The sequence below is a fragment of the Chiloscyllium plagiosum genome, unplaced genomic scaffold (genome assembly GCF_037043375.1).
Source record: "Chiloscyllium plagiosum isolate Xiang-an unplaced genomic scaffold, Cpla_swu_hap1 HiC_scaffold_37, whole genome shotgun sequence".
Classification (NCBI taxonomy): domain Eukaryota; kingdom Metazoa; phylum Chordata; class Chondrichthyes; order Orectolobiformes; family Hemiscylliidae; genus Chiloscyllium; species Chiloscyllium plagiosum.
This window is the reverse complement of record NW_028270175.1, coordinates 6207375-6221737: the sequence shown is the minus strand read 5'-3', so window position 1 is coordinate 6221737 and position 14363 is coordinate 6207375. Positions and strand designations below refer to the sequence as shown.

At 38.1% G+C, this 14363-nt stretch overlaps 1 protein-coding gene across 27 annotated transcripts in view; it reads left to right on the top strand.

Annotated features, from left to right (window-relative positions):
- Positions 1 to 10231, top strand: part of kif1b (kinesin family member 1B) — a 216768-nt gene extending 206537 nt beyond the window's left edge. For 26 of the 27 annotated variants that reach the window (XM_043676220.2, XM_043676210.2, XM_043676215.2 and 23 more), the window contains 3 exons: positions 52 to 244; positions 1535 to 1653; positions 4602 to 10231. In XM_043676220.2, the coding sequence (XP_043532155.2) occupies positions 52 to 244; positions 1535 to 1653; positions 4602 to 4644 (355 nt within the window). In that variant the 3' untranslated portion in view covers positions 4645 to 10231. The remainder of the gene's footprint in view (positions 1 to 51; positions 245 to 1534; positions 1654 to 4601) is intronic. The other variant, XR_015753427.1, reaches the window with a different exon arrangement.
- Positions 10232 to 14363: the final 4132 nt, after the last annotated feature.

The following is a 14363-nucleotide window of genomic DNA, read 5'->3' as shown; positions in this document are numbered from 1 at the left end:
AAGTTACAAGCACTTTGTAAATGTGTCTGTGATTCTTCTGATATGCTGTAGTCCCGTGGTGTCGAAGAAAGGATATCTGCATTTCATGGAACCACAGTCTAATTCTTGGGTGAAGCATTACGTTGCTATCCGTCGTCCATATGTGTTTATCTACAATAGTGATAAGGACCCTGTGGAAAGAGGCATTCTTAATTTGTCTACAGCCCAGGTGGAGTACAGTGAGGATCAACAGGCTATGTTAAAGGTCAGTAAATTGTTATATTGCTTATGTACATTTTCACCAGCAAAGAACAAGGCATTTGTTATGACGTAATGTTTCCAATCAATTATTGGGAAGCTCACATCGTTAAGATCCACAAGCCACACCGAGGATTGAATATCAAAACCTAGGAGCAGGAGTAGGCGATTCAGCCCTTCGAACCTGCTCTGCCATTCAATACAATCATGGCCAATCATCCAACTCAGTCCCAGTTTCCCTGTCTCCCCATGCCCTTCGATCCCTTTATCCCTAAGGACTATATCTGTCTCTTCCTTAAGAAATTTCAATATTTTGGCCTGAATCACTTTCTGTGGCAGAAAATTCCACAGGCTGCCCACTCTTTGGGTGAAGATATTTCTCCTCATCTCAGTAATAAATGGCCTACCCCCTATCCTTCGACTGTGACCCCACCCCCAACACACACACACACACACACACACACACACACAGGAACATGCTTCCTGCTCGTCCTGTTAGAGTTTTATAGGTTTCTTTGATGTCGGCCTTCATTCTTCTTAACACCAGTGAATGTAGTCCCAACCAATCCAGTCTGTCTCCAGACATCAGTCTTACTATCCCAGGACTCAGTCTGGTAAACCTTCACCAGGAGTTCAGAATTAATTCTGAGAGAATACTGGCTGCTAGATTTCTGAGAGACCCTACTCACGAACTCTGGTAATCCAGTGATCCTCATGTTCCATTTCTTCTTCCTTAATCTCACTTTACAACCATAAAGTGTTTAGATTCTACAGCTATGCAAGACATTTCAAGTAAAACTACTTGAATACTTCCTCCAAGCCTCTGTTTGTAAAGACACGTAAAAATGTAACGAGCATACAGATAGGGAGTCTTTGGATTGACCCTTTCTCAGGTCTGATTTAGTTGATCTTGGCTATGGTGCCAACAGTCTGTGGTGTGGGGGGGCCAAATTTAGATTGCTACCCTGTAACACATGCTGGGAAGAGCATTTGCATCGATGTCAGATGAGAACAGGGCCAGCTTCTTATACTTCCAGAATCAAATCATCCAGACCCATAAAGATTAGCCACTTGGTTGAGGGGACTCTTGCCTATGGGACTACACCTTGCTAAAAATGCAGCACGTTCTGCAGAGAAATCAAAACAGTCAGAATTAACAGTGAAAATACACTATTAGTTATTATGGGGGAGGGTCACGTTGTAACAATCTTCTGAAATCGTTAAAAGTGAAAGAAGCTACAAACTTTGGCTTCAAGAGCCCCAGTAAATAATTTTTTTGTTTGTTTGTGCTGTGCAGACATCGAACACGTTTGCAGTGTGCACAAAACATCGCGGAATACTTCTGCAAGCAAGCAACGACAAAGATATGTACGACTGGTTGTATGCTTTCAATCCACTGTTAGCTGGTTCAATCAGGTAAACTATTCACTTACTTTTCAGTAGAAATTACCCTCATTCTCATGCTTAGATAAAATAGGATATTTAGACTATCTCGTCATTAGAAGCAAATCAAGTGAATACATTTTCAATTTAATTGGGAAACAATACTTTGGGAGGCAGTTTAATCAAGTCAAATTAATAACCAGCTTTTCTGTATTGGTAATCTTGATATATGAGGGTGGTGTTATAGTGGTCATGTTACTGGACTGGTAATGCAGAAACCCAGACAACTGGGGACCCAGGTTCAAACCCACCACAGTAGCTGATGGGATTACAATTCTGATACTAATTCTGGGATTGAATGCTTGTCTCAGTGATGGCCCTGAAGCAATCATTATTGTAAGATCATAACTGGATCACGAATTTCCTTTTGGAAAGGAAACCTATCGTCCTTACCTGGTCAGGCCTCCAGACCCACAGCAAAGCAGTTATCTCTTAACAGCCCTCTGAAATGGTCTAGTAAGCTGTTTAGTTCAAGGCCAATTATAAATGACAACAAAGCTATTTGTATGGCCTACATTCCACGAAAGAGAATAAATTGCAGTAGTGACTGTGTCTGTGATGAGAGAGAATGCATTGTCATGAGGTATGGGTGCCATTTATTGCCCTTGAGAGATAAGGGAAAGCCATCTTTCTGAGCTGATCCAGGACTGTTAGGAGGGAGGGAGGGAGTTCCACGATTTTGATGCATTAGTCATGAAGTATGATGGAGTGAGTGGTTTTAATTTGTTGTAGTGACAATTCCTGTTTTAATTGATTCACAACTGATGTTTGATCAGCTATCTCATGCTGTAGTCTCTATTTTTCTTTGACAATGCAATGAAAAGATATTGAAGGATATTTTAAAGGTCATGGTTTGTTCAATTTCAAAATAAAAGCCCTCTTTACACTTCAGTATCTTTCTATATTTAGATCTATTTATAACCATACTCAGGAGTTCATTTAAAAATATACACTGGGCAATCAATTTGTTTTTCCCTTCACATTCATAACCCTCCATTGTATACATGCTACTTCTATACTTTACGAGGCTTTTAAAAAATTAATTATAAAATGGCAGTTTGTAAGTAAATGCTTATCTCTAACTATACTGCATTATTTCCCCTAATGTCCACTATTCATTTCCAAAATGTAATTTCTGAAATAGCACTGATACTGCCCTGGGAGAGAGACTGCACAGATGAAACCAAAATGTCCAATGTTCCGGTCACTGGTGTCCAAGGTTTATGACTGCCTGTCTCCTACAAGGGGGCAATAAAACGATATAAAGACAGGCGCTATCTATTTTGCCTGTATTCATTATAATATTCCACTAAGGTCATTCACTTTTATGCCCAACTCTTGAATTTTCAGGCATCAAGTCAAAGTGGGACTCCATTGAGTCAGCAAGTTTTCCTTTTGCATCAGACATGGATGACAATACTGAGATATTTAGCTCTGAACGGTCAAATTGAAATAGTCTTGAACTCAGGTTCTAGTGGGCACGGTTGAACTCTGCAATTTGCCACAAATTGATATTAAATTGATAGTTACATGAGAAGCCATATGAAAGATGATGGGCGATTAATGACTTAGTGCAGTCATAGGTGCCCTGTCCAAAGTGAGAAAATTAGTGGGGGGGATTGCAGTGGTAGTGCCCCTACCTGTGGACTGGGAGGCCTGGGTTCAAGTCCCACCTACGGCAGAGGTGTGGAGCAACATCCCTGAACAAGTTGATTAGAAAAATATGTTTTTAAATTAAACAAAATATTATAACATTAGGGAAAGTTGAATTCTCTCTCTATTCTACACTGTGTGACATGACAGCCATTGATCCTGATGCTGACGTTGACAAGGCTGCAGGAAAAACATTCGAGTTAATGTCACCAAATATACAAATATGATTTTGTGATTAAAGGGAGATTAAAGTCCCATTGCAGTACTTTTCAGTCATTTCTTTCAGCCATGTCATTTACTTTTTTTTGTGTGATCACTTGCTTTCAGATTTCCAGGCACTGCTTTGGAACTCTCTCCCTAAATCTCTCCAAATCTCTTCCTTTCTTTCCTCCCTTAAAACCAACTGTTTGATCAAGAAATGTATTTGTTCATGAGCAGGGACCTGTTCTCTGCAGAATCAAGAATATTGCAGGTCTTTGGCGTTTTTTGAATTAAACAAAAACCTAAGGTTAGTAGATTCCTGGTGCATTTGCCATGGTGACATTTTGACCGATCAGAGTTGACTTGCCAACCAACCAGCACCCTGCCCTTCTATGGTATGAACTGTTGCTTCCTTTAAAATTTGACTTTCTTGTCACTTGACTTGAAGAGTGCAAAATGAAAGCCTTTTCTTTCAGCAATGCTGAATTTTGAACCTCCTTATTGATGAATCTTTATTTATTTAGGAGGACAGTGGCAATTGTTGCTAAGCTCAGCATCCAGAGACCCAAGCTAATTCTGGTGGAATTTAAATTCAATGAATAAATCAGGAATTATAAAGTTGATCTCTGTCATGCTATTGTGAAGTTATCACTGATTTGTTGTAAACCCCCATCTGGTTCACTAATGTCTTTTCTCGGCAAAGAAATCTGATGTCCTTTCCCTGTCTGGCCTCTGTGTGACTGCAGACCACAGCAAGATGGTTGACTCTAGCTGAGTGAGCCATTAAGTTCAAGAGTACCTAGGGATGGGAAACAAATGCTGGACTTGTCAGTATCTCTCTCATTCCATGAAAGAATAAAATAAACAAAACTATCCTTAATTATATCATGCTTAATTTTTCATGTGCAGTTCATTGTATAAAACATATTTGGCTTATTACCGTATTTGTTTACTAATGCTACCTTGATGCACGGTGGGTGGTTTATTACTGCATATAATTTTTATAATGATACGAATTGATGCTATCACAAGCCTCTTGCAATAAATTTTATTTTTGCTTTCTTTAGGTCAAAACTCGCTAGGAGACGTTCAGGGCAACAAATGATGTAAAAGAAAAATCCTTTCTCCAAAGGCAAGAAATGAAGTAACAATTCTGACTTGCCTTTCAAACGTAGAAGAATTGTTCTTAACCTTTTGTGATTCTTGACGGTTTCTCATGTACACGTGGCTTAACACTCTATCTAAGCACCTTTTTTTTTCTAGTTAACAAAATATCGCTTTTTCTTTACATCCATTCCAGATCTCGTAGTAGCATGTTGTAAAATAGTTGAGTGTGTGCATGATTCTCAACACGTTCCATTTCTGCTTTCTTCTTGTGTCTGTAGGATGTCCTTGTCTGTGTTTCCTGTCAAACTGTAGCCTTTAATTTGCAAACCATGGGGTAATTGCAACTGGCCCTTGGCGTATGTAGCTGTAAGATAAAGTGGAAAATAGCAGTTTTGGCTCTTCCTCTGATAGGCAGTAGCCTAAATACCTTCAGGAATACGGTGTTCTGGAATATTACGTGTGGTGATCTCCAGCATTCTAGAACATCACAGCTGCCAGGTCGTTTTAGACGGGACGTTTTTGATGATTGCATCAGTTGCGAAATTTCCTGGATTGTTAACTGTGGATTGGTGACACTAGGGTGAAGCCCACTCTGAGGAAGTGCAGTCCTACTACTTAGTAGGAAAACTAGCCAATCTTGAAAGCTAGCCCGCTCAGTTTGGTGAAGTAATGAGTAGCAGGAAGACCACAGTCTGGCTTTGCTGCTGCTGTAAGCACACACTGCAATGGTTGGCCTGCCTCCTTTCCTATCTATCTATTTTCTGCATGCATGCGTATCCAGGGGGGTACATTTGCCCGAGGTTGCTCCTCCTTACCTTGGTGCAAAGCAGATAACAGCAGACTTTCGCAAATTGCTTTCTGGACTTCCAACAATGCACATGTTCCTCACTTCCAAGTGATAGAACGAGATGCCTAAATAGTTCCTTACAGTATAATCATCATTAATCAGCAGCAGTATCCCAGAATAACTGACCCAAGGTCAAGTAATTCCACATCACTGCTGTGCCAGATGGAGAGTTGAAAGTACTCTACAAATCCTGCGCCATGCTGTATTCTTGCATATGACCACTTGCATTACAAATAAATTTGCAGACTTATCCTTAAAGTCACAATCAGGCACTTGCTGACCCTTTTAATTGCTGGCCTCTAACCACCAGATACTCTGCAGCTAAAGTTGCTATTTCAAAACAAGGTGCATTTTAGAAAGTAGCAAATGATAAATAGGACTCTGTTAAAGTTGTGGACCAGTATTCACACCTGTCTGTACCAGTGAATTAAATGCAGCATTTAAGGTACAGATGTTAAGGCAGTCCTCTCAACGTCTCATCACGAGATCATCTCTAATGTATTTCAGTCTCTACGATTAACCAAGAATAAATTTGGTCGAAGGGACTAGGATTTCATTCCTCATTATTCCTCTGAAGTTGTACATTTTTAGAATGATTTTCAGTTTTTGCAAACCATTTTGTATCTTGACTGTCACCGATGCATCCCTAAGAGGTGTCTGCTAAAACATCCTTTGCCAAATGCATTATCCTTTCCACCAAACAAGGTATATAATACACAAGTTGAGCGCAACCACGTTTACAGACAATTGCATGTCAGTATTTCTCATTAATTTTGAGTTAAAGATGTCAACCGATAGCCAAAATAAATTGCACAAATTTGTATAACTGTAGGTTGATTAGATTCTGTGGAGGGAAAACACAATGGAATGTGATGACATGCAAACTATTTATTAGAAAAAGTTGAAAGCATTTAGGATATGATTGGCAATCATTTGGCATTTTGCCAGGCTTGGTTAATAGGAAAAACAGTCAATAGTCTTATCCTTCATCTGTTCTATCTGGCCCAACAGGATAATATAGGCTTCCCTGGGCATCTCCAAAGAGCTTTGTTTGTCGTAGGGTTTTTCCCTCTAGCTATTTTCATGTTGCTGCACAGGAAACGTGTACTTTGAATGTATTGTAGCTGCATTCTAATGTGTGTCATGAAAACACTCTCCAATAATTCTAAACAAAAATGAAGTGTAATTGTACAATGCACACAGACCTTACGTGGTCGCATGCAGTAGTAATTATATCACATTTAGCAAACCAGCACAGGCAAATTAGCATTGCTGCAGATTTATTTTTACAGTATATATGCACTTTTTCTTATCAATAACTGTTGACCATGAGCTGCAGAAGTAGAGCTTGATCAAAAGGGATCCTAATGGGGGTTATCTACTGGATATTCTTGCAGTTTGCCCACTGATGGTTACCAGGAAACTTTAAGCTAGTTTATGTGCTAATGTCAAGTGAAGAAACATGGGACATTAATAATCTAATGGTATACAGAAACATATTGATGCTTGAATTGTTTACAACAGGAGTTACCAGAATGTAAGCTGCCTTGGCACATCAAAAGTGAGAATTTCTCTGGTAATAATTGATTAGTGTACTGTTTACAATTTTGTTTTATTGCCGAAGGAACTGTGCTATGAAATGAGAAGGGGAAATATCGAATCTTTGCTTTGAACAACTGAAATCAGACAAACGAAAGCTACAGCACCTAGAGTTTCTATCATTTGTGAACATCCTATCTCCAAAATTCACAACTTCACTTGCTCTGTCTTCACCAGAGTTTTAAAATTGAATTTGTATAAAAGGATTGAAGCGCTTTTGAAAGGAATATGGAAACATGCTGCAGATTTTAAAGTAAATGCATACCATTTGTATGTGAGGTTTTTCTAATTTGAGTATATAAACTTGTATTTCATCGCATGCTTTTGCAATATGGATTGAGTGGAATTAGATACATCCACAAACCTGGGAAATCAAATAACAAGCCACACTTATCAAATAGATTCTTCTATTGATGATTAATATGTTTGTATTTTTCTGTGCATTTTAAAAGTGTTAGCTTAATTAAAAAAAATTAAAGAATGGAGGCAAAAGAATGGAGACATGTCTGAGGCTTGCAAACCTCCAGGTCATGGCCTGCACTGACATGACAGTGGAGGTATCTAAGACTGACTAAATTTTTAGTTTGTAGTGTTAGTGGTCCAACATTTTTGGCTATAGGGTTATGGTATGCATAATGTAGGCAATCGCATTACAGCAGATTATTTAACTATTTCAGCTGCGTGGCTTTTATTGTTAATGGACTATACAGTGTAATATTTTTGCTAAAAACCTAATCAGCTATATCTTGTGCTGTGAATGGAGTTAAACATTACTAAAAAAAACTTTGGATCAGTTTTGTACTTAAATTTCTGAACTATGAAAGCTGAAGCTAAATTAAAAGTTGGTGGTTTTCCATGAGTCACAACGTGACTTCCAATATCGGAAGAACCCATTATTTATTATCGGCAATTGTAATGAAGTTTGAAGATGCGGTCTGTAGCTCTAAATGTGAATGTATATTGTATTGCAGTAAGGGAGGTTTAAAATGTAGAACCACCGTGTATGTGCCTGAAGTCAGCCAACTTGAGAGCACATGGTGAGGTGCATCATGGTGAGAGCACGTGGTGAAGTGCATCATGGTGAGAGCACATGGTGAGGTGCATCATGGTGAGAGCACATGGTGAGGTGCATCATGGTGAGAGCACATGGTGAGGTGCATCATGCCAGAGGCCAGACAACCTCTAAAGCATGGACAGTATGAAAAGTATTTATTTGATTGGAGTGAATGCACTATACATTTAGCCAGCTAATGCTTCAGTGTCCGAAAAATAAGACTAGTCATTTAATCCACTAATTTCAAGATATTTGAAATTAATACTGTGTGAGCTGGCTATTGGGTAGTTAAGATAGTCACATTCTTGGATGAAGTTGATAGATAAACTTATGAATGAAGGATACTGTGGAAAATAAGCTCGATGTCTTTACTTTCCACACTGGATACCAAATTTGCACATCTTGCACTTTTAACATAATGTTTCCAGCTACTTCTAAATGTAAGCAGCACTGTATACCTTTTAATACCAAACCAAAATTAGACAAAATTCCCATAGGATATTATGTACAATTTAGTATAAGCTTGTAATTGTTTCATTTAAAATATAAATTGTAATCCAATGACTGAATTAATTCACTTTTTTAATGAAAATATTTAAGACTAAAAATACAGGAGCAGTAAAGTCTACAATTTTCTTAAATCTCAAAGCCTTTTCAGGAGGCTGAGCAGTTCTTAATGTATGAAATCACATGAAACGTAAGGTTGATTCTGCCTGGTGAGTTGGCCATCTGTATAATTAAAAGAAATTGTGTTCAGATTTTTATAAGCACATTTTTTTTTTTGCTGACTGACTTTCAAATACATTATTTGGGTAGCCAAATGTGTCAACCCATCAGTAAATCAGACTTGTCAAATAAAGGACACTTGTGACAGAGCATGTTTAACAAAAACACTTGGCCTTTCATTCGTGATAAGAAATCCAGGTGGATCTGCAAATACCTGTTCACCTGAATAATTCGAACCCACAGAACAGGCATAGCGGGCATTCTTTACTTTATTACTGATGTGTTTGAAATCTGGTAAATGCAAGCACACATGTTTTATTATTGCCATTCCTCTCCCAACTCTGACACAGTGAACCCAGTTTTCATCAAGGCCAGTAATCTGTTCACTTGTTCAACATACATCATCAAAGCAAAGATTCTCCCGACACTCCCCTCGCATTTCTAGCTTTTTAGCTGGTGCATGATGAATGCACTATTTATTTTGTATGAATTGTTTGCAGTAAGTTGCACACCGTTTAAGAAGTAATTGTTTAGGAAAAGAGTAAAAATTGCTGTGGGTCATTGTGTATTTTGTTTCTTAGCTTAAGAGCCCTTTCACCAATACTGCACATTGAGATATGAAACATAGAACCACTTTTATTTGAGAGAGACTGTATACCCTTTTAAGGAAGGTAGAAAGTTCAGAATAAAGTTGCAACATTTGAACAATTGGATTTGTTTTTCGAAACTACTGCAAATTAGTGTTATTTTTTAAAGAGCATTTTGCTTAATTTGAAAATGGTAAAACTAATTGTCAAATCTACACCAATATGTTGTTTTATGCTGGGATTGAATTATTTTGTAAGTTTGATTATGTGAAGAACTTGTACATCAATTGATGTGTTATACAGTCTCCCTCAAACAATGAGTGCAATTAAAGGGAAAGCTACCGTAGCTGCTGTTTGTAGGTTTACTGAATGTGCTGGTAATCGGGAGTTTACCTGTGTTTTTCTAATTTTAATATTGTCTGTTGTGGCTGGTTAACCACAATCCATTGTAGTTTAAAGATCATTTTAGTTGGGAATCATTTATAGTGCTTCCTGTCAACGCCAGACCCTTCTGAGGAGTGCATCAACACTGTACATTATTTATTATATTTTGTTAGGGTGGCTACACGTTCATAATTTTTATTTTGTAAATATGTGTTGAACCAAGCTTAAGGTATAAAGACTTAAAAATGTAAATATTTCGTTTATTTGTACTAATTATAATCCATTCGCTGTATAGCATAGACGTGTAATGCAGATAACTAACTGTGTAACTGCACTACTGAACTGTTTAGTGAATGAGGTAACAATAAAGGTACAACCAGAGCATAAGCAAAAGAAACGTGTCCTTTTTTTTTATTGCTACTTCCTGTAAAACTTATTGTTTTTACTCCTTCATGGGATATGGGTATCACTGGCTGGGCCAGCACTTACTGCCTCTCCCTGGTTGTCCTTGAGAAGGTGGTGGTGAGCTGCTTTCTTAAACCACTGCAGTCCACCTGCTGTGGGTTGACCACAATGCTTTTAGGGAGGGAATTCCAGGATTTAGACCCAGCGATAGTGAAGGAACGGTGATATATTTCCAAGTTCTGTAAAAGAAAATAGCACAGTAAATATTTTCAAGTAATATTCAGTTCAGCTGGTAAAATAAATTCATTTATATTATGTCTGTATGACCCTTAAATGCTACAATATGGTTCAAAACCAGCAGGTTACTTGTGAAGCGTAGACACTGTTCGTCAGTATGGGAAAGCATGGGACTGAAAAAGTGCACAGCAAATCCCACAAACAGCAAAATAACTTAATAACCTGTTCTAGAGCTTTTAACTGTTGATTGAAGAGTCACTGGGTGAAAACCTGAAATTCCCCCTCTGATGGCATTGTGGGTGTATAAATAGCAAATGGACTGCAGTGGTTCAAGAAAGTAGCTCACTATCTTCTCAACAATGGATAGGCAATAAATACTGGTTCCACCAGCAATCTCCTAATCCCGAGAATGAACTTTTATGATCTTTTCCAGGATACTTTGAGAACTGCTGCTTTTCAAAAAAGGTTGAGAGATTTTCTATCTTAAGTGTGGTGCTGGAAAAGCACAGCAGGTCATGCAGCATCCGAAGAGCAGGAGAATCAATATTTCAGGCAAAAGCCCTTCATCGGGCTTTTGCCTTATGTGATACATTCTCATAGTGCACATTTGAATGGTTACACTGGAATGAAAGTATTTGTATGAATGTAAGTTAGTATGTGTGATGAATGGCAGTCTGTGAGGGAGTTGGATGTGAGAGAAACTCAGCTGATAAAGGGAAGTAGAAAATTAATAGAAGATGAAGGCAGCACAATGAAATGTCACCAACAAATAGTCAAAATATGGAATAATGTTAAAAGGCACAAAAATATCACTGTTTGTAATAAGGTACATGAATTAATGGCACAGATTGAAGCAAATGGGTACGATATAAATTATCATAACAAATGTGACTGCGCGGTGACCAAGGATTGGAAATTAATACTAATCATTAAGGATGGTAAGGAAAAAAGAAGGGAGCAGTGTTGATGATAAAGGTTGGGTTTGGTACATTAGTGAGAGAATCAATGATCAGAAGAACAAGTTGTAGAATCCATTCAGGTGGAGCTCAGCAATGGTAGCAAATATTGGTAGGATTTGTCTATAGGTAATTAAACAGTAATGATAATGTGGAATCTGGTATAAATCAAATGGAGCTACAGGTAACAAGGGCAACCTATCAATTCTTCATTGTGCCTTCATTGTGCTTAAAGTCTGGGTAAATCCAATAAACACCAAGACCGTGAAAAATAAATTCCCGAAATGAACAGGATGGTTATCTGGATCAGTGTGTTGAGGAACTAACTTGGGAGTAGGCTACTTCAGATCTAGTATTATGCAAAGAGAAATGGCTAAGTAAACCCTTGGCAAAATTCCTTGAGGAAAGAGTGACCACAATGTGATAGTTTCAAATTTGATGAAAAATTCAATGTAGTTTAGTCTGAGATTAGGGTCTTAAATCTAAATGAAGAAAACTATGATGGCATGGGGGCAAGCTGACTGTGGTGGATGTGAAACTACATTAAAAGTATGACACAGGCAGTTTCTAATATTTAAGTAATATGGGATTTGCAATAAATGTCTACAATTCTTTTAAGACACAAAAACTGAACAGAAAAAGTGAACCAACCATGATTAACAGATTAACAGTGAGTTAACAGTACAGTCACAATGAACAATAGGTCTTAGTTTGTGAAATTTGCCCAAACCTACGACCAAAAAAACCAATTAAGAAAATGAAATTGGAATATGAATATAAACTAACAAGAAAATTGAAAATAGACTGACTATATTATGTGACTATATTATGTAAAAAGGAAACAATTAGCAAAGAGCAATGTTGGAGTAGCGCTGGCAAAGACAGCAATTTATCTCATTATGACAATTCAGGAAATCACAGAGAATCTAAATAATTACTTTGTGTCTATCTTTAGGGAGGAAGATGCAAGAAATTTGACAAACCTCTGGTAAGGTTTTTCAATGATGGCACTTGCAGAGCAGATAAGAGGAAACTAGCATATCTGAACTTTTGAAAGGTTTCTGCTCTGGTCTCAGGAGGTTAAAAAACAAAAGCACATGGAATTGGGGGTAATATGTAGACATGGATTAAGGATCAGTAAACAGAGGGAAAACCAAACTTGAATAATTAGGTCATTCAGGATATAATCAGTGCTTGGCTTCCGCTGTTAACAATCTGTATCAATGATTTGGATGTGGGAACCAAGTGTTCATATTTCCAAGTTTGTCATTGTCATAAAAATACTTGGGACTGTGTTGTAAGGATGTTGCAATGAAACTTCAAACCAATTTGGATAATGTGACTCAATGGGCATGAACAAGGCTAATGGAATACAGTGTGGATAAGTATGAAGTTATGCAAGTGCAGAGTTTTCCTTTAATGGTAAGGGATTGGGAAATATTGATAGTCACTGAAAACAAATATGTAGGTGTAGTAAGCACTTTGAAAGGTAAATGCCATATTGGCATTTATTACAAAAGAATTATTGGAGCTTTTTCATGAATTAGTGGATGTACTGTATATAAATTTGCAGAATGCATTTGAAATCGTTCTACATCCATGGTTATTACTGAAAATAAAAGCTGATTGGTGTATGGGTACATATTGGCATGAATAGAAGATTAGCTAGTTCACAGGAAATAAGAGGCATAAATGAGTCATTTTCTGATTGGCAAGATGTGCCACAGGGATTAGTACTGTGGACTCAATTTTTTACAATTTGTATAAATTACTTGAAGGGAACATGAGAACGGCTGCTAAATTGGCCAATGTCACAAAGCTAGATAAGGAAGTAACTTGTGAAGATGACACTGAGGCTGCAAAGAGACATGGGTTAGGTGAATGGGCAAGGATCTCACAAATGGAATATAGTGTGGGAAAATGTAAAAATGTCAATTTGCCAAGAAGAATGATGGAGCTTATTATTTAAATTGTGAGATATTACAGAACTGTGTATTAATTACAAAAGGTACAGCAAGTGATTAGGAGAGCTAAAGATGCCATTATCACAAGGACAAAGGAGCATAAAGGTATGGAGATCGTGCAGAGCACTGGTGACACCACATCCGGAGTGCTGTACATTAGTCGCCATATTTAATGAAGGTTTTTGAATACATTGGGAGCAACTCAGAACATAGAACAGTACAGGCCCTTCGGCCCTCGATGTTGTGCAGGTCTTTTACCCTAGTCTAAGATCAGACTAACCTACATATCCTTTATTGTATTATCTTTCATGTGCTTATCCAAGAGTTGCTTAAATGTCCCTTATGTATTTGACTTTACTACCACCGCTGGCAGTGCATTCCATGCTCCCACCATTTTGTGTAAAGAACCTACCTCTGACATCTCCCTGAAACCTTCCAGGTTGGATATTCCTGCTTTGTTCATTTGTGGCATGTGGGTGTTGCTGACCAGTACTGCCCACCCCTAACTGAACCACCAAAATAAGAGAATTGTTCCCTATTTCCTGCTCACTGTGGGTAGGGAGATGGGAGGGATTGATGCTAAGCAGATTTCTAGCTGTGCCCCACCTCTCCCAAAAATGTGAGCAGGTCTGAGGACTGCACTGAACCTCAGAATTTAAGGCAAGTGATTTTCCTTCCTGTCTGAAGAAGGAGACTAAAAGTATTGTAATGATGTGGGATTTCCGTGGAGAAACTGCAGGATTGATTTTTCACAGTCATTTCCTCCTACCCACTCATAATCAATGGACAGGGCGGATCGTGGTGGAGTCTCCACTTGTGAGCTTAGGCTACACACACCTGCCAAAAACATTGTTGGACCAGTTCTGAAGAAAGGTCACTGGACTCAAAACATCAACTCTGTTTCTCTCTCTCCACAGATGCTGCCAGGCCTTGCTGATTTTCTCTGGCTATCTCTGTTTTTGC